The sequence below is a fragment of the Hermetia illucens genome, chromosome 6, assembly GCF_905115235.1.
Source record: "Hermetia illucens chromosome 6, iHerIll2.2.curated.20191125, whole genome shotgun sequence".
NCBI lineage: Eukaryota > Metazoa > Arthropoda > Insecta > Diptera > Stratiomyidae > Hermetia > Hermetia illucens.
The window spans coordinates 74,395,456-74,419,592 of record NC_051854.1 but is presented as its reverse complement, the minus strand read 5'-3'; the positions used below and the strand labels follow the sequence as shown (position 1 = coordinate 74,419,592).

Here is a 24,137-nt window from a genome sequence, read left to right as displayed (position 1 = left end):
ACCTTTGCCTCGACATGGGGACTCAGGCCTCATGTGGTAATGTGGATATACGTTGCCATCATTAGGCCGATGTTCGTATATGCATCCGTAGTGTGGTGGGTGAAAGTGAGACAAAAAGGTTTTCACCGTAAACTAGCTGCACTGCAAAGAACTGTTTGTCTGGGTATCACTGGTGCCATGAGCACGACATCCGGCGCAGCTCTGAATGCACTACTCAATTTGCAGCCCCTGGATATATTTATTCAAAGCACTGCAATGAGAGCAGCTCATAGGCTAATTCGATTAGATCTATGGGAAAACAACGGATGTGGGGGGCACAGAGCATTGGAAGAGTTACTGGGAGGACTGAATCCAGTTCTTACAATGCCTTCCGATTCTCGTGTCCCAATACATCTGTTTGGTAGAAGATATGTAGTTACCCTGAAGCATAGAGAGGACTGGGAAGACCCAGAGGAATGCGTGGAGGGATATACGGAAGTCTTCTACACCGATGGCTCAAAAACAGAAGAGGGTTCTGGAGCCGGAGTCTACCTCTCGAATAAAAACGAGAAGTGGGCTTTTCCTTTGGGACAATATGCAACGGCTGTTCAAGCCGAAGTTTATGCGATCCTAAGGGTGGCAAACTGGGTGGTTGACGAGCGGTTGAAGGGCAGGCGCATCGCAATCTGCAGTGACAGTCAAGCTGCACTGAGGGCATTGAGCAGTCCTTTGATCACCTCGAGAATCGTTCAGGAATGCAGAAACCGTTTGAACTCTATGTCTAGATTCAATACGGTGGAACTACTCTGGGTACCTGGTCACTGTGGCATAGAGGGAAATGAAATCTCGGACGCTTTAGCGAAAGAGGGGTCAATCTCCCCTATGCCGGGACCGGAGCCAGCAGTTGGGGTATCAGTGGCATTGGCTAAATCTGTTTTCAAAAACTGGGAACAAGTTTCCCATAATGACAGGTGGCAGAGCTTAAATGCTGCTCGACACACCAAACTTTTCCTGCCAGAACCCAACATACGTACCGCAAAGTTTATCGTGTCGAAAAGCAGGAGGACTTGCAGGTGTATTGTGGGCATTCTGACAGGCCATAATTCACTAGCTGGGCATATGTTCAGAATAGGAATTACCGAAGATGATACGTGTCCCTCCTGTAATGAGGAAGCGGAATCCACGGAGCATTTCCTATGTGAATGCCCCGCCTATGGACGCATCAGGCATCAGATCTTTGGTGCCGATGTCCTCCAATTGCCACGGGTAGCATCACATCCACTAACGGAAATCCTGCGATACGTTAACGAATCCGGAATATTCCGTTAGACGGGGGAGGCGAGTACAATGGGCCGACACGGCCTGAGTGCTCAGAAGCTGTAGCTTCTCCCTCACCATACACACACACACACATAGGAGCATTAAAACGAGTGCTTCAAAATACGCTTCTGGTGGAGCGATCCCGGCAATACTATGAGTTGCATGGCACAACCATTCAGCGCTATTGGGATCAGGTCGAAGAAATCCACAATAACATCTGAGAGGCATCAGAGGATCCAGCGGCAACAGGATACAATTTAGAGGCATATATTCAGCTAGAGCAGCAAGTTCAAAATACGCTTGTAATGATAGCAGAGGCAATTGATTCATTATCCACACAGCGGCCTGCTGCTACCAGTAATGTAAGGACCCATTTACCGAAAATTCTTCTTCTTCGACCTGTTCACCCAGATGGTTGATTATCCACCATTGCCAAATGCACCATGCAAAAAGAACTGGCTCCTGAAAATGAATCTTGGAGGCGAAGCGGAACGTTTAATACGACATTTAGCTTTGTCGGATTTAAACTACGCAGCGGCTTGGAAATTATTGCAAGACCGATACAACAATCCTCGGCTTCTAGTGGCAGCCTTCCTCAACAAAATTCTGAGCCAACCATCGCAATCATCAGACACAACATCAGCCGCAACTCTAAAGTCATTGCATGACACCACACAAGAGTGTCTTTATGGGTTGAAAAATTTGGGAGTTGCGGTGGACACCTGGGATCCACTAATCCTCAGGAAATTGGATAAAACGACCCTCACAATGTACGAGCAGTCGTTGGCAAATCCTAAACAGTTGCAATCGCTGGCCGAGTTTCTGCAATTCCTAGAAACTCGTTTTCAGTCGCTGGAAGCGCTGGGTGCCAAGAATATTAAAGCGGAGGACAGCAAAAAGAAGCTACCAAGAACAACGATGTCAGTCACTACCGTCAGCGTAGGTTGCACAATGTGTAAAGAGGCGCATCAACTCTTTGCATGCAACGACTTTTTGCGTTTGTCACCCACGGATCGTTTTCATCATCTCCGGAAACACAAGCTCTGCATCAATTGTTTGAAAGGTGGTCATTTTGCATCATCTTGCTCTTCGAGAGGGTGTACGAAGTGCTCCAAGAAACACAACACCTTGGTTCACTTTAAGCCTCGGGAAGAAACATCATCGGACGACCAAACGCACAATCTTGAGAAAATTGCCTCGAGTCGAAAGCCTTCTAAGGCGGCAAGCGAGAAGGCTACATTAACGGCGGTTAGCAACGAAAGCGATGGACTTGACTGTTACGTGTTCCTTAGTACAGCATTAGTTAACGATGGAACTACAGTCAGCTGTCGAGTGATCTTAGATTCTGGCTCACAAGTCAACATCGTATCAGAGAGACTATTGCGGAAATTAAATATGCCGCTAGCAGCTAATGCTAAGCCAATGCGCCTACAAGGAGTGGGACATTCGAAGCTGGAGACGCATCGAAGAGTGAGCGTTGAGGTTCAATCAGGAGTGACCAGGTATTCAACGAGAGTTGAAGCAATTGTTCTGCCTCAGATCGTGGCGCCGCAGCCTTCGCGAATGTTTGACGTCTCTTCATGGAATGTTCCTAAAAACATTAAGCTATCGCACCCAAGGTTCAATGAATCGAGACGAGTCGATATGCTAATTGGAACAGAATACTACCATGAACTTTTGTGCGTTGGACAAATCAAACTAGGGAAGAACTTGCCGCTGCTGCAGAACACGTTACTTGGATGGATAGTTACAGGAAAGCTGAAGGAAGGAGATGCATCTGTTGCTACATGCGGCATCTGCACGATGGACGAACCTCTAGAGCGCAGTATTGAGAGATTTTGGCAACAATGCGAAGAAATGTTCAATCAGAACACCATGTTAAGCAATAACCAGTTCACGGTAAGCTTGCCATTCTCAGACAGTGCTGAGAAACTTGGATCTTCAGCGGACATCGCCAAGAGCAGATTCTATGCACTAGAACGCAAGCTTACAAAGAATGGGGACTTGAGAAAGCAATACACCAAATTCATGAAGGAGTATCTCCACCTTGGTCACATGAAGGAAGTCAACCCGGATCAGATACCTCACCCGCATTATTTCTTACCGCATCATTGCGTACTTAAACCAGATAGTACCAGCACAAAATTAAGGGTCGTATTCGACGCATCAGCAAAGACCTCTACGAACGTCTCCTTGAACGACATATTGCATGTGGGACCAACCGTACGAGTCGCAACAGGGGTCTTAAAAAGTAATAGCCTTAAAGGGCTGGGGGGTGGGTTTTTATATCATCATGGAAAAGTGTTAGTTTTCAGGAGAAGGATGCAGAGCTTAAAAAGCCATTTCGCTTCAAAGCGGGAACATTTTCATCTCAAAATGGTAGAGTTAAATTTTGAATACTATTTCTGCAAGGGGAAAACCAGATAGGAGGAAGAGGAAGGACAAACACTAAAAACTCTCCGCAGTCTCAACTCTCAACTTCGCAATCTCAACTCTTCGGACAAGACCTTAAAAGTTATGGCGCGTTTGGTGATATGAGCGAACTTAAACACGGTCATGGGTGGTCACCCCTACGAAGCAGATCGTCTTCTTCTTCTTTAGTCTTTGTTGCATTCAGCCATTTCTGACCTGGTTTGGGAGCCTCTCAAATTACCATCCAGCGTATTAAGCCATCGTTGCTTCGGCCGACCTTTTGTTCGTTTGCCAACTGCTTCGATGCTTAGGCCACTCTCTAGTGAGTTCTCGTTAGCTCAAATTACATGACCGTCGACGATGTACACATATAACCATATCTTTGCTTCACAAAACATGATGCAGCCGTAGACATCGCCGAAGACCCGATGGCCTAGAACCTCGAATCCATGGCAATGCTCTTAAGCTTTAAAAGAACAGAACACAATAGGCAGCTTCGATTTGGAATCCCCAATTCATTTAAAGGCTGTTATACCCAAAGATAGTTCTTTCAACACCCATAAGTCTGAACTGCTTCCCAACGTTATTTATTATATAATCAAGACTAGGTGGGTGGTGCCGGTGGGGGCTAGAGTGTACCAGCAGATTCACAAAAAATTCATAAGATATTCCCAATTTTGCAAAGTTGCGACCATCTACCATGGGAGTTTGTTAGTTTTAAACTGTATGTTGTTTGAAAATTGAACTCATCATAAGTAAGGTCGAATCAAATCATCATCATTTTACGAAAAATGTGTTCATAACCTGTTCATACGCACGCAATGTCAAATCGGCGGTAAGAGACTTATTGTACGTTTTAGCACATCTGAACTCACTTGACCATGATGGAAGGAGGAGCGAAACTTCGCTTTCAAGCGCTCGTTAAATTTTCATTCATATGCACACTATCGTATTGAGTGGTGATCATGAAGGAGAGTGCGACAAAACGTGGACATTCGGGTGGTTTGTTATCCAAAGGTCGCACTACTATATAGAGATGTTATTTGGAAGGAAATGGTCGCTACCAGAATGTTTGATTATGACAATGCCACTAGCCTCCTTACAGCCTCAGTTTACGTCCAAAAATCTTCACTTTATTTTGATATCACTTTGGTAAAAGTGGGTTTGCGAACCGCACCCCCGGAGGTGGGATTTAGTAAGGATGGACAAGGGGTGAAGCATTAGACTGGAGGATAAACTAGTGCGGAATACAGCCTATCTCTAGGTTGTTGTGGCCAGAAGCCCAGCCCCTCGTCTAACAAGAGTGTTTTTTTGTTCGTACACGCAAGTGGAAAATCTTAGGAAGACACGTCCGCTCCAGCTCCGTCGTACAAACGCCAGAACTACAGCGGGCGCGTGCCGGATTTGCACCCACTAAAAACCATCCCCGGTCTCTCCAGCTCCAGTCCCATGGGACTACCATTTAGGTATTATTTCGCGGGTTTGCCCTTAGGCACTCGTCCTACTCCTCCCTTCAGCTTTCCTACTTCTTTGCTCTTTCAGCAACTCCTCCTGTATTTGAACTAATTCGAAATAAACCGTGGCCAGTTCTCTACGGATCTCAGCAGTTCTCTGGGCTCCCGCACCTGCCCAACATTCGCTTTAGGTTCCTCCTCGGAGAGTGAAACATTAGATGCTCTTGATCCTTTGGTATGCCACCGCATCAAAGACAATTCGACAACCCGTAAGAAACTGGTTAATGTGGTAGCTGATCTCCCCATATTTCCGCTCAAGCCACACCCTAATGTTGTGAATGAGCCTGTGCGTCCACCGACTCTTCGTAGACTTGTTCCACCTGCCTTGCCAGAGATCATGCGACTCTGCCGCATTTCTATGCTCTGTGTGTCCCTCCATACATCTTGCATGGTACAAGACACTCATTTCTTTCACCAGAATTTCGATAGGGATAATGCCTGCCACCACTAATACTGCCTCATCTGATGTGATTCTAAAATTACTTTAAAACCACAAAGCCATCAGTCAATAAACCGAGTTCACCTGTTTCCGTCTGGCCCACACAGGTGACTAGTAAAGCAGGATGGAACGAACCACTCCGGTTAAAAGCAATGGTTCGGCCCACGAATATTCGACAATATTTTTGAGTGTCGCGCTGGCATTGGCTGCATTTTGGCATGTATATTATCGTTGTTTTCTAAAGCTCATTTTGGTGTCAATTATCACCCCCAGGTATTTGATAGACGGCTTCGACACGACCGTATATCTACCGACTTCTACTTTCACAGTGTTATTTTCCCTGCGGTTCGTTATTAAGACTGCTTCCGTTTTCGCGTCCGTCAAGGTCAGCCCGGCTCTTGCTAGCCAGCACTTTACCGCTTTCAGTGTTTTCGTCGTATAGACCTCCGGATCTTCTGGGTGTTTTGCAGTAACAACCACAGCTAGGTCATCAGCAAAGTAGACTATCCTACGTTCCTCTGGGACAGGAAGAGCAAGCACCCCATTATACATGATATTTCACAACAGGGGACCAAGTACCGACCCCTGTGATACCCCGGCTGTGACATTGTACATTGTACCCTCATCCGCATCGTACCAGAGAGTCCTCCGAAATTCGCTAAATACCTGGGGACACCTATGTCCGCCAACGATCCTTTAATTCTGTTCCAGTTGGCCGAGTTAAATGCGTTTTTGACATCCATTGCCAACACAGCACAGCAACCGCAAGAAATCAGTGTGCCTTTTGACAGGTTTACTATCATGCTAATTGCGTCCGCCGTAGAGTGGGCACTTTGGAAACCAAACTGGCGTTCCGACAAACCATTGCTGGCTTTGGCGATGGGTAGGAGTCTGTAGATGACTCTCTCAACCATCTTCCCCATTGTATCCAGCACTCAGATAGCCAGGTTTCGGAAGCAACGCCAACTTTTGCTTTTTCCACTGCACAGGGAATATTCTTCCAAGGTTTATATCGGCATGGTTATATAGCTGTTTGAAGCAATTCTTTCTCCTCTTCCGAATGGTTTCTTTTAGGCTGTCACGCAGTTCCCACTGTACCTCCTCTGGACCAAAGTCTCCTTGCACGAAAACATACGGCTCGCAAAATTTCGTTGCTCCACCAGCAGTTGGGTTGTTTATTGGAAAGCAATCGCCTTCTAGGCATAGTAGCGTCCCATGTTTCTTCCATCCATCGGGTGATTTGGGTGTTTTTTTCTCTAGTCGTACCATTCCGGGATATGTCGCGTTTGACCACCATGAAAAACTTGCTCCACTCAAAAGCTTTCGCCGACCAGCCAAGCATACTACCATGTATTCTACGAGACCTCTCGTTCAAGCTCGATCCGCACTTGATTTCCATGCAGATTGCCTGGTGGTCGCTGTGAGTATAGCAACTGTACTAGCTAAAGCAGAACGAATCAGGTCCACTGTAGGCCCCAGACCAATTCCTCGGAAAGTATGCAAGGCCCTAATATTCGCCAGTACCACCTCTAGTTCCACGAATGCTTCGAGGAGAACACTTCCCCTCACATGAATAGACATAGATGTGCATTTCCTTGAAAGCTTGTTCTCCACCAGCCCATAGCGCTGCTGCCACCATGGCTTCGATATGGCTCACTAATTATAGCGACATTTATGTTTTTATCGTGGATGGTTTGCGAGAGTGGATCCTACGCCGCCTCGCAGTGGTTGAGGTTGATTTGTATCAACTCAACTGCAACTTGTGTTAAGCGCTCTCCTGTATTCCGGGCATCTGCTGCTGCCAGCAATGTGCAAATGACACACTCCCTCCTTCCCTTTGTACAGTAAGCAATTTGGGTCTGCTCCACAGTGCTCGGCCCTCCGGCATAACGTCCACCTGTATTTGGCACTGGAACACGCCTTCGTGATATGACGGAAACCAAGGCATCTAAAGCACCGCTTCAGCGACACCTGCTCTCTAAGGCGATACACAACCCAGCCTGTTTTCACTATCTCTGCGGCCAATGGTTTGAGTGCTGTTTTCGCTGGTAGACTGATGATGGTACTGAAGTCTTTACCGCTGACTCTTGAAGTCCAATGAGCGCGAACTCCTTTTCCAAAACCTCACGAACCTTCTGCTTTGTGGCAACCCCATCTATATCCTTGCGGGTTATTGAGATCTCCGGCCTGCTAGCCCTGTTCCAAAGACTTTTTATTTTGACTCAAGAATTTATTCGCACTATATATCCTTGGGCGTCTTGAGCTTCAACATAAGACTAAAATTATCTCCTAAATTGGTAAGTTCGGAGTCTGCCTTCATTTTCTTGAGAATGTCAGCGTACGACCCTTCGCCATTCTTGTAGATGATGACAACCGCCGATCTTATTCTTTTCCTATCTCTCTTTTCCCGAGGAGCCACCTTTAACCAAGTTTCTATATTCAATTTAGGGGCTTTATACCCTCTCCCCAGAAATACAGCTACATAAGATTCAACAGCAGCTTATGCAGTCCTCGTTACTTGCTCCACTTTTTTGGGAATTGGGCCATTTTTAAGGTTTTGTGTAAACACAAAACCTTATTAAAATCGGTTTACCGTCTGTCTGTCTGTCTGTCTGTCTGTCTGTCCGTCTGTCTGTCTGTCTTTTTTTTTTTTTTTTTTTGTTGAGGAGGTGGAAATCTTCAAAAAGACACTGGTCTGGGCACACCAGCGTGTGGGATTTTTACCCACTAAAACCACCCCCGACTCCCTCCCTGCCCCGCGGAACCACCATAAGGTATTACATCACGGGGCGGAGTCAGCTCACTCTAGCTTTGTCACCTTTCTTCTATACGCGGCGCACGTGACCGCGTTTTTCTCCTCTCCTCTGCTTTTCGCAGTTTATTTTGGATAGATGTGATCATAGAGTTTACCGCATCCCAATTCTCTTGATGTGCTAGCATTTTCGGCACCAGATTTTCTGGTACCAGCACCTCCCCTAGAGTCTCCTCTAGATTCCTCCTTTCTTCCACAAATCTCGGACAGTGGAAGAATACATGCTCTGGGTCCTCTGGGACTCCATTGCAATTTGGACAATCGGGTGAGGTCTCCAATTTAAACCTGTGAAGGTATTGGAGATATCCTCCGTGCCCCGTGAGAACCTGGGTGAGATTATAATTAATCTCACCGTGTCGTCTCTCCAACCACTCCTTGATGGCAGGAATGAGCCTGTGCGTCCACCGGCCCTTTCCCGAGCGTTCCCACCGCTCTTGCCATCTATTTATGGATCTCTCCCTTTCAGTCTTCCTCGTCCGCGATGAGGAAGAGGTTGGCTTTGCATTGTATATGTTCGCCATCTCATCTGCCAAGATGTCAATCGGCATCATTCCAGAGATGACGAATGCTGCATCATCTGAGACAGTCCTGAAGGCAGAGCATACCCTCAGGGCTGTCCTCCTGTAGACTGAACTCAGTTTGGTAGCGTTCCCTGACATCCACAACGCCTCCCTCCAAACTGGGGTCGCATAGAGCATGATCGAGGTCACCACCCTGGCTATAAGCAACCTAGAGGTATGCCGTGGCCCTCCAATGTTCGGCATCATCCTTGCCAGGGCCATACTTGCAGTGGATGATTTGTCGCAAACATACCGCACATGTTGCTTATAGCTAAGCTTCCTGTCTATCACCACTCCCAAGTATTTGATGGTCGGCTTGGAAGTGACGATATGATTCCCGATTCTAATACAGGCATAATCTCTCTTCCGGCGCTTAGTGATGAGGACCGCTTCCGTTTTTTCCTCCGCAAGTGTCAGACCAGAGCTCTTTAGCCAACTTTTAACAGCACCGATTGCCTCACTTGAGTATAACTCAGCATCTTCAAGATGCTTTGCGACAACAACCAGCGCTATGTCGTCAGCGTAACCCACCACTGTGGCTTCCCCCGGAAGGGGAAGATTAAATACATCGTTGTACATGATGTTCCACAGTAGTGGGCCCAATACGGAGCCCTGCGGGACACCCGCGGAAACAATGTACTCCTGGGGTCCGTCATCGGTGTCATACCAGAGCCTCCTTTCAGTTAAATAACTATCGACGATAGCAGCGAGATAGGCGGGAATACCAACCTTCGCTAGGGATTTCCGTATTAGATTCCAATTGGCCGAATTGAATGCATTTTTCACATCCAGGGTTACTACCACGCAATATTTGCTGGTACTACCCTTTCCGTGAATTGCATCTTCGGCCAAGCCAGTAACCAATTTGATGGCATCAATGGTTGATCTGGCTTTACGGAACCCATACTGCCGATCCGAAAGGCCGCCTTGGCTCTCAACAACCGGGAGTAATCTATTGTAGATTACCCGCTCTAGCATTTTCCCCACCGTGTCCAGGAGACATATGGGTCGATATGACGACGGTTCACCTGGAGGTTTACCTGGTTTAGGCAGAAGTACCAACTTCTGCCGCTTCCATGCCATTGGAAATATCCCCTCGGACATGCACGCTTCGAACAACTCAGCGAACATGTCCGGTCTGGATTTCACGGCAAGCTTAAGGGCCTTATTCGGTACTCCGTCCAGGCCTGGCGCTTTGTTGTCTCCTATTCTACCGCAGATATCCAACAGCTCGTCTCTGGTGACTGGCGGAATTGCCGCCACATTCAGAGGTGGTTGGAATGTGTCGGTGCTCTCCTCTTGCTGGGGGAATAACCCCTGGATGATTTTTAGCAAGAGGGTGGGGCACGTGATCTGCGGAGATGAACGGCATCTGAATCGTCCCATCACGATTCTGTAGGCATTCCCCCACGGGTTTATGTTCGCTTCTGAGCAGAGCTCCTTAAAGCACTCCCTCTTGCTTCGCTGGATGGCGAGCTTGAGGATTTTGCGGGCTGCCTTATAGGCGCGCTCCTTTTGTCCCTGTTCGACTCTACCTACCGCCCTCTGAGCCACTCTTCTGGCTCGGTGGCAGGCTGATCGAAGGCCGGTCAGTTCATCAGTCCACCAGTAGTTTGGTCTTCTACTGGGGAATGAACACCTTCTAGGCATGGACGCGTCACACGCTTTGGCAATGCATTGAGCCAGATGGACGGCTCTTTCCGTAGAGGTGCCTGCTTTATCAGGCTGATCTAACCACACCTCTATGAAGGTCTCCTCATCCAAAGATTTTGCGGACCAGCCTGAAATCTTTCTCGGTTTCGGGCATGATAGCTCTTTGGCCTGCGGCTCGACACATGTCTCAAAGAAGATTGCCTGGTGATCGCTGTGGGTGTAGCGTTCACTGACGCACCAGGACATACCACGCGCCAGCGAAGGGCTGACAAAGGTCAGGTCTACAACCGAGCCTGACCCCCCTTTCTGGAAGGTGTTTACAGCACCTTCGTTGGCCAGAACTATGTCCATCTGCGCAAAAGCTTCTAATAAACTGCGCCCCCTAGCATTTGATTCCCTACTACCCCACTCTAGGGCCCAAGCATTGAAATCACCAGCAATCACCTTTGGACTACGTCCCCTCGCGTCGAGAACAAGATTATCAAGCATTTGCTCGAATTCAGACAGTGTCAAACTTGGCGGGGCGTAGCAGCTGTATACATATACACCACTTATTTTCGCCCACACGAAGCCACTGCCTGCTTGACTTGCAGTACATTGTATGGCCTGTCGACCGCAAGCCCATATCGCCGCTCCCCCAGTCGAATCTTTGACCCATATGCCACCGTGACGGTGTCTATACGGTTCGCTTATGATGGCGATTTCCATCTCAGATTCGAACGTGGCCTGCTCAAGTAAATCCTGAGCGACTCTGCAATGATTGAGGTTTATTTGGATAAACCTCATTTTCTCATTGCAGTGAGCGCCTTCCTAAATTCCGGACATTTACCACTTCCGGCAATATGCCGGTTATCTTGTCCTTCTTTTAACTCGCACAATAGGCATTTGGGGTCCCTATTGCACTCTCTGGTAATATGACCTTTCTCCCCACACCTTCTGCATCGATCGGATCGATCAATGCTGCTGGTGCATGCCTTCGCGAAGTGCCCAAACATAAGGCATTTAAAGCACCTCTTCAGTGAAATTTGTTCCCTTAAACGGCAAACAACCCATCCAATCCGAACCCTTCCGGCAGCCAACAACATCTGTGCCGCCTCCGCTGGTACTCGTATTGTGGCCGTTTGAGTACCACCATAGGCTTTTCGCAAGCCCACAACTGACTCCTCGGTGAGTTCTTTCAACTTGAATTGCTCCTTCAGAGCAGTACAAATTTCTTCTTTCGATGTTACCTCATCGAGATCCTTGCACTGAATATAGATCTCATGTTTTTGGGCACGCACTGCGGCATTCTCCCCAAGTGAGTTTTTCACTTGAGTGCGAAAGTCATCAGTTTTGCCCACGCTGGATCTTTTCAGCTCGAACATGAGATCCCCTTTCTGGGTTCTTCGGATTCGGTTTACATTTCCGCTCAGATCTTTCAGGTCGGGATCCGCTTTGACCTTTTTGAGTATCTCCGCGTAGGACAGATTGCCCTTACTGGAGATAACAATTACATCTGGACGAGTTCGCACTTTTGCTTTTCGTTCCGCTTTTTTGTTGGTAACTTTAGTCCATCCATCGTTTTCGCTGGTCTTGGGCTTCGCAACGCTGGTCGAGTTTCCTAGATTCGCTGTACGGTTTCCTCCTTCTGGCCTGTTGGTGTTGGTTTTCAGGATGTCCTGTCCTCCTTTTTTTCTCTTAGGCGCCTGCTGATTATTTACAGGATCCCCCTCTTTTTCACGTACTCGCTTATTTCGCTGGAATTGGATGGTAGTACGGTTAGGCGTCACTTGGGTCGCTTGTGATACTGTTGGCACAGCGGGGTTCGGCGTGTCCTTATTATTCTTTTCCTCCTGTGATCTATTGTAGAGCACTCTAATAGCCCTCACCATATTCTTTATGGCTTGGTGCACGTTGTGCTTGTCCTTGATAAACTCGGACAGCTCAACTATTTTTGCCCCAAGCAGGGTGAAGGGTAATTCCTCCAGATCAGGACTCTGTTCCCTATAAGTCCCGGCAGGGTTACCCCTTTTACACGGTCCTTCACTTTTGGCGTTTGTTGACCTTGCCTGTACTTTGTCCTTCATCGTCTTTGGCATTGGTGGAGATCTCAAAGTTGATGAGCTTCTTTTGAATGGATCCTTATCTTGTTCCTGGAGCACCTCTTGCTGTCGCGCATCTTGAACATATGCGGTGGGTGTTGTTACAGTTTTTGTCGTCCAACGATCCATCTTCAGTTCATCCTTGGTTGTTCTTGCTACTGGTGTTCTCGGTAAGGTCGTACTTCGCTTGAACACTTCCTTCTCCAGATCCAAATTACTTGTAACATTATATGCCAAGGTGGCCAAGTTGTCCACCACCGAGGCACTGCGGTCGAGGGATATCGACGACCGGGAGCCCGCTTGCTCACTCCCAAAAGCCGCCGGTACTGGGGTTCCGAGCCCCTGCACCGTAAGTTTACTCCTTCTCTCGTCTTCCATGGTGGTTTTATGTTCTGGGTATCCTTCCCATAGCCATTTTGGTCCGCGCACCAGAGATGAGCAAACACTAGCCCATGCACAGTCAGAAAAGAAAAGTGCATGAACACATATTTACACATCAATAGGTATGCCCCTATCCGCCACCTGGGGTCGCGCGTGATGGGAGATCTGGCCACTCCTCACAGGTCTGTCTGTCTGTCTGTCTGTCTGTCTGTCTGTCTGTCTGTCTGTCCGTCACACGCATTTTTCTCGGAGACGGTTATAGCGATTGATACCGAATTTGGTAGAAAGGTGGGAACTGTGAACGCTCGCACATACAGTGAGTTACATCCTTTTACGTTGAATTGAAGGGGGGGTCCCCATACATGCAAAAGGGGGGTGTAAAATTTTTTTTCATTAAATATAGTCATGTGGGGTATCAAATTAAAGGTCTCGATTAGTACTTTTCGAAGCCGCTCTTAGTTTTGACATTTCTTGGAAACGTGGGGAGTGCGGGGGGTTGAAATTGATCATTTCTTTAAGGGGGCCATTCTCAGAAACTACTAAACCGAAAAATCTGAAAAAAATCAGAAGGCTGCCACTATATGGTGTCTTGGCTCCGAAATACCTTTCATACCGATATCTGTTCAAAGAAAGTTAATAATAGTATATTACTATAATTTTTTGTAATTGGCTGGAAACCCCCCTTAAATTCATCCTAGTGGCACGAAATTCTGCAGTGATGTAGGCTATAATGTAGAGCGTGATCATACCAAGTTTGATGGAAATCGCACTATTACTAACAAATTTATAATACGTCGAAGTTGTTGCTTCTTTGAAAATTGAAGACTATGAATGTCAATATGACCCGAAAGTGAATACTCTCCCATAATATATGGATATATGACGTGCTACGTACTAAGAAATACACAAAACCTTTCGTACCTGAAGCGTCCAGCTTCCGGTTTCCCGACTTGTTTCTTTTAGCCGATTACTGGTCAGTTGATTCGTTTAACCGTTGTAGATGCCTCCGTCCCCGGTTTCCCCTCTCTCGAGTTTTTTGTGGGGGTCACTTGCGCTGCCTGGCTTAATTTTTCCTCATTCATGCTGGCTGGTGTCCCTTGATAAACTCGCAAACCTCTAGGATTTTATTAGGTTATTGCATATGAAATGGCCGTTTTGGCAATCAAGTGAAGTTAATAGCGATTTTGGTGTATCAAACCACCACCAGTTGGCGCTGTTGGTGTTGAATATTGAAGTATAGATACTCCTACATTTAATCAAGGAGTCATTTCAGTTTTGACCATCGTTGGGATAACAGGGAATAGAAAGGAAAAAAAGGATGGAAAAGAGCCAATAACGTATAATTTTTCTGTATGAGTTCAAACTCGGTCGTAAAGCGGCCGAGTCGTCCAAAAACATTAAGAGCGTATTTGGAGCTGATACAGTAAGCAAACGAACCACACGGCGGTGGTTCGAAAAATTCCGGTCAGGGGACGTAAATCTTTAAAATGGGCCACGTGGACATCCAGGACCATCGATTGACAAGGACGAGCTGCGTTTGATAGTCGAATCCGACACACGTCAGTCTGTGAGAGACATTGCAGAGAAACTGGGCGTACACTATTCGACACTTTCCCGGCACTTACAACAACTTGGAAAGGTGAAAAGCTCGACAAATAGGTTCCGTATGCCCTTACGTAGCAAAACATGGCAGTTCGAATGGAAATTTGCATTTCTGTACTCTCTCGCAATAGTAGCGATCTCTTTTGGCACAGAATAGTGACATCTGATGAAAAGTGGATATTATACGACAATCGTCGCCGATCAGCACAATGGCTAGATGCTGATGAACCACCGAAGCACATGCCGAAACCGAGCCTCCATCCGAAGAAGGTAATGGAGACTGTTTGGTGGTCTACAGCTGGAGTTATCCACTGTTCTTTCTTGGCACCTGGAGAAACGATAAATGCACAGAAATACTGCATTCAACGGCCGAGATTGGTCAACAAAGATGGTGTAATACTCATGTTTCCAGAACAACGGTTCAAAAGTTGAACGAACTGTAGTATGAGACTCTGCCTCATCCACCATATTCACCGGACCTTTCGCCAAACGACTACCACTTTTTGAGCATTTGGATAATTTTTTGGAGAAATAACAATTGAGGAAAAAAGAGCTCATCAAAATTGCCTTCAATGAGGTTATCAACCGCTGAAAATTGGACTTCTACGAAACTGGCATAAATGCTCTTGAATCTCGCTGGGAGAAGTGTTTTGAATCGACTGGCACCTATTTTGATTAAATAAATAGATTTTTGTAAGCTTTACAATCGTTTCAAATTTTAGTACCAAAACGGCCATTTCATTTGCAACAACCTAATATTACCTAGTGGGATGAAGGCAGCCTCCGATTTGTCGCTATACCTTATGTCGCTCAGGTAGTTACCCGGCACTGTTTCCTCCTTCCTGTACCCGGCTACATTCTCTTCCTTGGGAGTAGCATTTCATTCGCGGGGTCTTGTGCCTGTACGGGTGGTGACCTACGAAGAATCGAGCTTCTTCTGAAAGGGTCCGTTAATGGAACTAGTTCTACTCCATCCATCGCACTTGCAACATTTGATGCCACAGTAGCTAAGGTTCCCACTACTGCGGGACTGCGGTCGTGGGATGTCGGCGGCCGGGAGCCCGTTTGCCCACTTCCAAAAATTCTGGGAGCCGCGGATCGTCTGAATACGGATTCCGTCCCTACTTGGCAAATTCCTAAGTATAATTTTGATGTAATTCTTGGGCCAGACTTCAAGGCTTCGTTCTATTCCTTCGTAGATGGTATCCTTCGTCGACTCTACAGTCTCCTCTGTAGGGGCATGAACGTTCATGCGACTTATATTTCTAAATTTTCCTCGCAAGGGTGGAGTGTATAACCTTTTGTTTATATTTTCAAAGCCGATAACAGTAGTTTTCATTTTCTAATTGACTAAAACGCCCACTCTGAGCACACAGTTTACAGGTAGTAGCTTTTCTCCAGAAAACCGGCCTTTGTCCAGCCCATCTTTTGTAACGCTGTTACATCAGCTTCATATTGGGACAGGGTAGTGGTTAGCTGCTAAGCAGCATTCGGTCTGCACAGGGAGCGCACGTTCCCTAGAAAATAGGCGGTTCGTTCGTCCATTGTCGTTGTGAAATCGATCTAGTCCGAGGGTCCTTTTGTGGCTGAATAACTTAGGCTTTCCGTGTAGGGTTGCCAGTCCTACTCCACCCCCAACCTGGAGGACCGGTTGGAACAAAGTGTCCTGCTTTTAGACAAGGGAGACTCGTCTTCATCATTCTCCGTCTGCAGCTCTTCGTTAAGAAAGAACTCCCAGCGATCACCACGTGGAGGTGGAGGTAAGGTTTGGTAGTAGAGCTGTTGATACTGATTCAGCGGACGTTTCCCAAGTTTTATGCTCTACCGTGGGTACAACTCCTTGTTTCGCCCTGGAACCTATATTACCCTTTGCCTACTGATTTCCATGAAGCGTCCTATTTTAATTCGGACCGTCGTTTTTGTCATGTTTCGCAGGTTTGGGTGTTGTTTCCCCACCGAATGATGGGGGTCCTTTCTTACGTTTCGAAACCACAATGCAACGTTCCGGGCTCGACTGCTTTTACATTTTCGAATTTATGCTCTGGACTTTTGAAAATATGGAATATTTCACGTTCGTATTATTTATTGCTTGTCAAAAAGAAGGGATGCATGATCACCATAGCACGTGCATTTTTTGTACAATAACCGGCTTTCACTCATCATAATTCCACTAAAGTAACTTTTTTTGTTCCATCATCAACACTCTACGGCCATAATCATTTGGAAACAATTTCATATGTAATATTATGATTCAGAGCACATGTCTCAAAAAATGTATAGAGAAGTTTTCGTCACTCCCAAATGGACCAATTTTCCACACGAGTCATTCAACGTGGTAAAAATCCCAAGTCGAGGTAAGCCACAAGATGGAATGAAAGTGTTTTCTGAGATAACAATGACTAACACCTTTCCCGGGTTTTCAGCGAAAGTTTTGAAGAAATTATGCAACTTTGTCGCTGTGACATTAGTGTCAGCTTTTATCTGTTAACATGTCTATGCAGATGATTTTTTTAGGATTGAAATATGTACATATGGCGCTAAGATCGAATTCATTGATTCATCCAACATTGCATTGTATTCATTCTGAAATAAGCAATAGATCAGCGAAATTTGAATTGCAAATGTCGCCATCCGCACCTATGCCAATATTCCGCTTCTAAATATATAAACAAAGTTTCCAGCAAATCGTCTTATGGAAGGTTTGTATTACAACAGGTCGCAAATCGCGAGTTGTCAGCTGAGCCCATAAATTACCAAAGAATAACAATTTACCACGCCTTATAAGACCACTGAGTGGCACCTTTTCGCATCTTTCGGTTACGCCACGCTATTTAAATTTTGTCACAATTCACGGTTTCATAATTTTTGTTATTACTCGAAAATTGCTGGTAATTGTCTTCTACAGAGTCCAATAAACTTGGTCCATAACAATTTTGATTACGAGGCGTAAAGTGTAAGCATCCAATCATCATTTTCAGCCTTATTGAATTATAAAATAATTTCGTAGTGGCTTCGGCTGGAAGTAAATCTTAGACAATAAAGCGTGACTCAAGTGAATGAACGTCTTCGGAACTATTGTCATTACACCTTTACACTAAAGTTGATGAGTACGAGCCGCGAGATTCTAATATCTTTTGGATAAAGGAACCAGCAGAGCCATCTCCAAAATGGAGTGATAGCGTAGATACAATCGAGAATGTAACTAAGCAAATTTGAAGCTATTTGGTATGCGTTGCGTATTTCGCAGGAAACCTAGACATGTTGCATTCCTTAAAGCAATACTTGTTTTCAGTACACGATTCAATGACATATTTTTTTGAAAATGATTGTGTAAAGTTGATGGTTCTTAAACAGACTGCATCGTGCGTATATCATCATCACTTTTCACCGAGAATGCACGTCTATACCTCGCCTCAGTCCATCCTCGGATGGAAATTACTTCTGGATGTTGATCCTTCACTTCCTTCCTACAGCGTAACATGTTGTGGTATCAACGCTCTGACTCCATATTTCATTGTATGAAATGAAATTGACAACTTTTATCTATTTATCTACATCTTGAAACATTGAATGGAAGAAAAGCTCTCCCCTCTATCCTGACTCCATCCTGCGCTGACATCGAAAAATAATTTTCGCTTATTTTTCGTTTATTGCTGCACTTGAAACTTCCGCAGATCTGCTACTTCCATTTGTACGGAAATCCTCTGAATCCGGGATGATTGTTGAGATTCTTAAGAAAGGTTCCCGTTTTCAATGTGACAATTGGAGGAGTATCTCCGTGCTCTTACCGCCGCAAAGATCATAGCTAAAATAATCATAGAAGTCATCAAAGAACACCTTGAAAGCTTGATCGACAGAGAGCAGACTGGTTTCCGCTCCGGATCCTCCTGCAATGACTGAATCAATACCCTGCGGATTATTTTGGAACAGTGCGAGGAGTATAGATCCTCGCTGCCTCTTCAATTCCGAGAAAACTTCCTATAACATGAACAGGAAGTGTATCTAGAATTCTAAACGCAGAAAATCCCGGAGGAAATGATAGCAATTATCAAAGCGATATATGATGACGGTAAAAGGTTATGTGCTGCACCGAGGTAAAATTCGACGTCCAAAGCGGAGTCCGCCCGGGTTACGTTTTGGGACCAATATTATTTTTTCTTGTTACCGGTGAAATTTTTCATGCTGCCTTGCCCGGAGAACGGGGAGACAATAGGCTATGATATCGTTCCCCAAACAATTCCACTACACTAATGGTATCTATTTGCTCTCTTACTGGGTTATGGACTCTGGGCAACTAGCTTTGAATTTAGAAAAAGGGGCAAGCCTGACCTGATGATATTAATTCAAAGGCAGAACATGATCGACGCACAGGCAGTGTGATCGGAAAAGCGGAAGTGACAATGAATATGGCACATATTAAGAAAGGGCGACAATGGCATTACCTATAATACCATGCAGTGGAATCCACTCTCCCAAGATGATCGACGAGTGGGTTAGCTCAATAGCATTTAGCACACAAGAAGAGGAGTTCTTTTTTCTGGGAGTAGGGTAAGTGAATTCGTTTACGCACAGAGCGTTGGGCTTCCGTAACAGTACGCTGTCGGACTACCAACTAAACACCTCCATGTCATCAGAGAGCTAGCCTGGAACCGTTTGTCACATTACTTCGGGCTAGCCCTCCCACTTTCTCGGCTTTGGGAGCCTTCACGTCAAGGAATCCCTTTCACCAACGGGAGAGAAGGGGAGGAAGGGAGTTGTTAGTTTAGGAAGCCCTTTTTCATCTGGTCCCTTTTTCGGTCGAGTTCAATTTTCTTCGCAATAAGAGGTGTCCGAACATAATGCGCAACACGACTCCAGCTGCCAGCGCTTCGCAAGAGAAAAAGGTGTGTTCAGCGTCGCCCGCCACTCCACACGCAATCAGTAGATCACGCCTTCCCAATCCTGTACAGGTAAGATTGAAAACCTTCATGCCCGCTTACGTGTGTTCGGTTCAGCCAAGTGTCTAAATTGTCGATGAGCCACGCAGTCCATCTGCCCCTTGGCTCATTTTGTCAAGAGAGTTGCCATTTGATAAGAGTGTGTTAACGTTCTCCACGGGCAACACCTCTCTTAAGTTTTCGCCCTTATGGCAGCTTTACGCTTCTATTCAAGAAGGGCAACGGGGATCACGCGTTCGATCACCATCACCGCCAGTTCGGAGACAGTGCGATAAGCAGACGCCACTCGCAAACCTGCCTGCCTCTGTACTTGAGCAAGGCGCTTACGATTCACCTCCTTGTCAAGGCATCAACCCATACTTCCGTGGCATAAAGCAGAAAGAAGAAGAGGAGTGCGGTCGTTTCAGAAGGTCCTGTGGGCAGTTGAAGGGCATTTAAACGGATCGGGAACAATAGCGTGTAGGGGTGGTTGAGGCGCTATATCCCAACAAGGGGTGAATAGCAACCATATAAATATGTGTATTTTTGACTTCTCCAAAAATATTGTATGAGGAAATGAGAGCAGCAAATCGGCCAAATATGGTTCCTTTCAGTAGGGAACTTCTTCTTACTTATACCTAATAAGAGAAAGTTCAATGTTGATGCCCCGTTTTATATAAGAACAACTAAAGAACACATTCGCTGATACTTCCCGCCTTTTTAAATGTTTGTGTAAAGTTAGTCGGTTTTGTCTGTTCGTCTGTCACAAAAACTTTTCTCAGAAACGATTATATTTATTGACACCAAATTTGCTGCAAAGGTGGCAACTGTGAAGGGCCTCAAATCGAAGTGGATTGTGTAGAAACGCTTGGTCGAGGAAACACGTCTACCTCTTTCCTTTCATGTTGTGTAGTTTTGCACTTCTGGCATGCAATTCACTGTCTGGCTTAATAATGAATGCGCTTGGCCGTGGAAGGTTAGGAATACTTTACGGTGTCTAACCACTTCCCGCCTTTTTAAATGTTTGCGTAAAATTAATCGGTTTTCTCTGTTTGTCTGCCTGCCTGCCTGTCCGCCGCATAAACCTCTCACAGAAACGGTTGTATTCATTAACACGAAGTTTGATGAGAAGGTGGAAACTTTGAACGCCCACACATATAAGGAGTAACATCGATCGGTGTGGAACTTAAGGTGGGATCTCTGTGGCGCGGCAGGATCTGCAGCATTCGCAATTTATTTCGAATGTTGCGGATGCGGACGGGTAGATGGCGCGGAACTCTCCACTCACTCATTTTAGAACTCGCCACGGGAGTGGAGGATTAGCGGTGAGAAAGTGTCGTTGGTTGGGACAGAAAAGACCGCATGGAAATAAGCCGGTCTCTTCTGTCTCCAACCGTTGTGGGTAACAGTCTTAAGTCGCAACGAGAATCAATTCGTGTACTTTAAACGCGCAAAATACATTTTCTGTGCCTATTGTAAAACAGACAATAAACAAATTAGATTTAACGTACATATACTTTGTATCGGCTTGTTTATTTGATAAACGCGCACATAATTTCACTTGTTACTGTGGTGTTATAATGAGAATTAAATCGATTCAGACCGAAAGAAAAAGAAAAACAGGAACAAAATTGTGAACTGAGGATTGAAGTGTTAACTAAATCTGCATACATACAAAGGGGGGATGCACAATTTTTTTTCTCCAAACATAGTCTTGTGAGGTACCAAATGAAAAGTCTTAATTAGCAGTTTTCAAAGCTGGTTTCAGCTCGGAAATTAAAAAAAAGCCTACTGGGACTGGAAAGTCGTTAACTTTTCAATGGACCCATTCTCAGAAACTACCCAAACGAAAAATCTGAAAAGATTCACAAAGCTGCCACTACAAGGTGCCTAGGTTCCGAAAAACCCTCTACACCGATATCTGTTCAAATCAAGTTAATAATAGAAGAATTTTTAGATATTGATAATAAAACCCCTTTAGGTTCATATATAATATATGATTCTACCAAGTGTGAACGAAATCATACTTTTACTAATAAAGTTATCATTATCATCATCAACGGAGCAACAACCGGTATCCGGTCTGCCTTAATAAGGAAGTCCAGACATCCTGGTTTTACGCTCAAGTCCACCAACTCGATATCCCTAAAAGCTGTCTGGTGTCCTCTACGCCATCGCTCCAACTGAGCTTCTTATATACTTTCCGGGCTGACGCACCCTCCCACATGCAGATAAGTTGACCCGCCCACTGCAATCTGTTGAGGCGGATTTTATCCCCAATCATTGTCTTGTACAGCCAGAGCTTTAACCCCATGGTGAGACATTTGAAGTGAAACTGTTTTTGTAAACTGAATTAGGCTCTCTTGGCAGCAACAACCGTGTGCGGATTTCATCATTGTAGCTGTTATCGGTTGTGATTTTCGACCCTAGATAGGAGAAATTTTCAACGACCTAAAAGTTGTAGTCTACTACTATTCTTGTTCCCGTTTCACCAGTGCTTTTCCATGTTGTTCGTTTTTTGGTTTCTGGCATATATTTCGGGTTGTTCTGTCGTCATCGTAAGCCACCGAATTCTCTCATGGCCCTGTACGATTTTACCATGGCTATGCTGCTATAGGCGGCTTCAAAGTCAATGAAAAGGTGATGCAACTGATGGCCATATTCCAACAGTTTTTCATCGCTTGTCGGGAAGAGAAAATCTGATCAGTTACTGATTTGCCTACAGTGAAGCCGATGAAGTTCTGGGCGTACGGGGCTATCGGGCTTAGCAAGATAGCGGGAACATCTCGTAGATAGTACTCAGCAACGTGATACCTTCATAATCGTTGCACTGCCTGACATCCCCCATTTTATATATGCGACATATAATGCCTCTCCGCCAATCGTCGGGCATTGATTCACTGTCCCACACCTTGAACATAAGTTAATGAACCGTTTGGTGTAGTTGGTCGCCTTCCCTGCCCTGTAGTTCCTTTGGAGATTAAATGAGGCACATTTGTCTATGGCGTATATATCCGCCTGGAATATGCTAGTGTACGTGCCCATTGGCTCTAAGTATATTTTCCTTGGACCAATGACACCGGTACCCGCTCCCTCTGCTGTGAGGGATCCGTCAGTGTACTAAGTAATCAGTTGCTGGTTTAAGTCGTATGTCACAGCCACTTATGTACACACAAGCTAGTCTTTGGAGCTAGTGTAAGTCCCTGGCTTCAGTGCTGGCTTTCTGCCCAGATTACCGCTCCATAGGTAATCTTTGGCCTTACTATTGCAGTATATATACAAAATAGCATCTTCGCGCTGCAACCCCATTTCTTTCCTGCTATGAACCTACAAGTTATCAGAGCCCTCGTGGCTTTCCGACAAGTGTTTTCGACATGTGTCTTCCAGAGTAATTTTTGGTCTAGCGTAATTCCCAAATATTTAACCTCTGTTTCTCGTTTCACCTCTATGTCATGAAACCTTATGGCTCTCAGGTGATCAAGTTTACGCCTGCTTGTGAATGGTACTATCGTGGTTTTGGCTGGATTGATCCCCAATCCCACCTTCCGGCACCAGGCACTAGTAGCCCTTAGTCCAGTTTGGATTCTATCACATAGGGTATCTTCATATTTGCCCCTATAGATTAGAACAATGTCGTCCGCGTAACGCTGGACTTGCTTTCCAGTATTTGTTAGCACGTTCAGGAGTTCATCCAATACCATACTCCACATAAGCGGCGATAGTACCCCGCCCTGCGGACTACCTTGAGTAGTGTTCAAGACAATAGAATTTGTACCTGTTGGTACTTTTATTTGCCTGCTTTCTAGCATTTTGCCCATCCAGAATGCCAGAGTGTTTCCCACTCCCTTGCGGATCAGCGCATCTTGTATGCTCCTTCGATATCCAAAACCGGACACAGTGCTATTTCTTTTGTTTCTATGGCGTCCTGTCAGCTGATACAGAGTAGTTTCAGTTGACCGTCTTGCCCGGTAAGCGTGCTGACAGTGATGTAGGGGATTACGCTTTAGAACGTTAGTTCTAATATAGTTTTCTATGACCTTCTCCACCGTTTTAAGTACGAAGGATGTTAGGCAAATTGGCTTAACAAATTGTTGGTGAAAAGGATCCCTTTTGCCCCCTTTCGGAATAAAGACATTTTTGCCCGTCCCCATGGTATATATCCCAGGCTATGTTCCCCCTTACCACCCTCAGAAGAGCCTCTAAGATGATTCCTAGGCCTCTCTGGATTAGTGCCGGGAAAATTCCATCTATTCCGGGTAATTTCAGTGGTTTAAAGGATTCCACTTTGCCTAGCTTCTGGCCATACCTCGTTTGCTAGTTTCCTTAGTTAGTTTTCCTTTCTTCCTCTTTTATTCGTTGTTGGGATGTCAGGCAGAATGTTGTCGTCTGTCGCCGTCGGGTAGCACCCTGGCAAATGACCTCTGAGAAGCAGTACCCTGTTTTCCTCATTCTCGGTAAATGTCAGATC

The 24,137-nt window shown here is 45.7% G+C and overlaps 1 protein-coding gene across 1 annotated transcript in view; it reads left to right on the top strand.

The window, feature by feature from the left end:
• Nucleotides 1-1,710: 1,710 nt before the first annotated feature.
• The window catches only part of LOC119660048, a 132,943-nt gene continuing 110,516 nt past the window's right edge, over nt 1,711-24,137 (top strand). The window contains exon 1 of the mRNA XM_038068426.1: nt 1,711-3,550. Coding sequence (XP_037924354.1) covers nt 1,711-3,550 — 1,840 coding nt within the window. The remainder of the gene's footprint in view (nt 3,551-24,137) is intronic.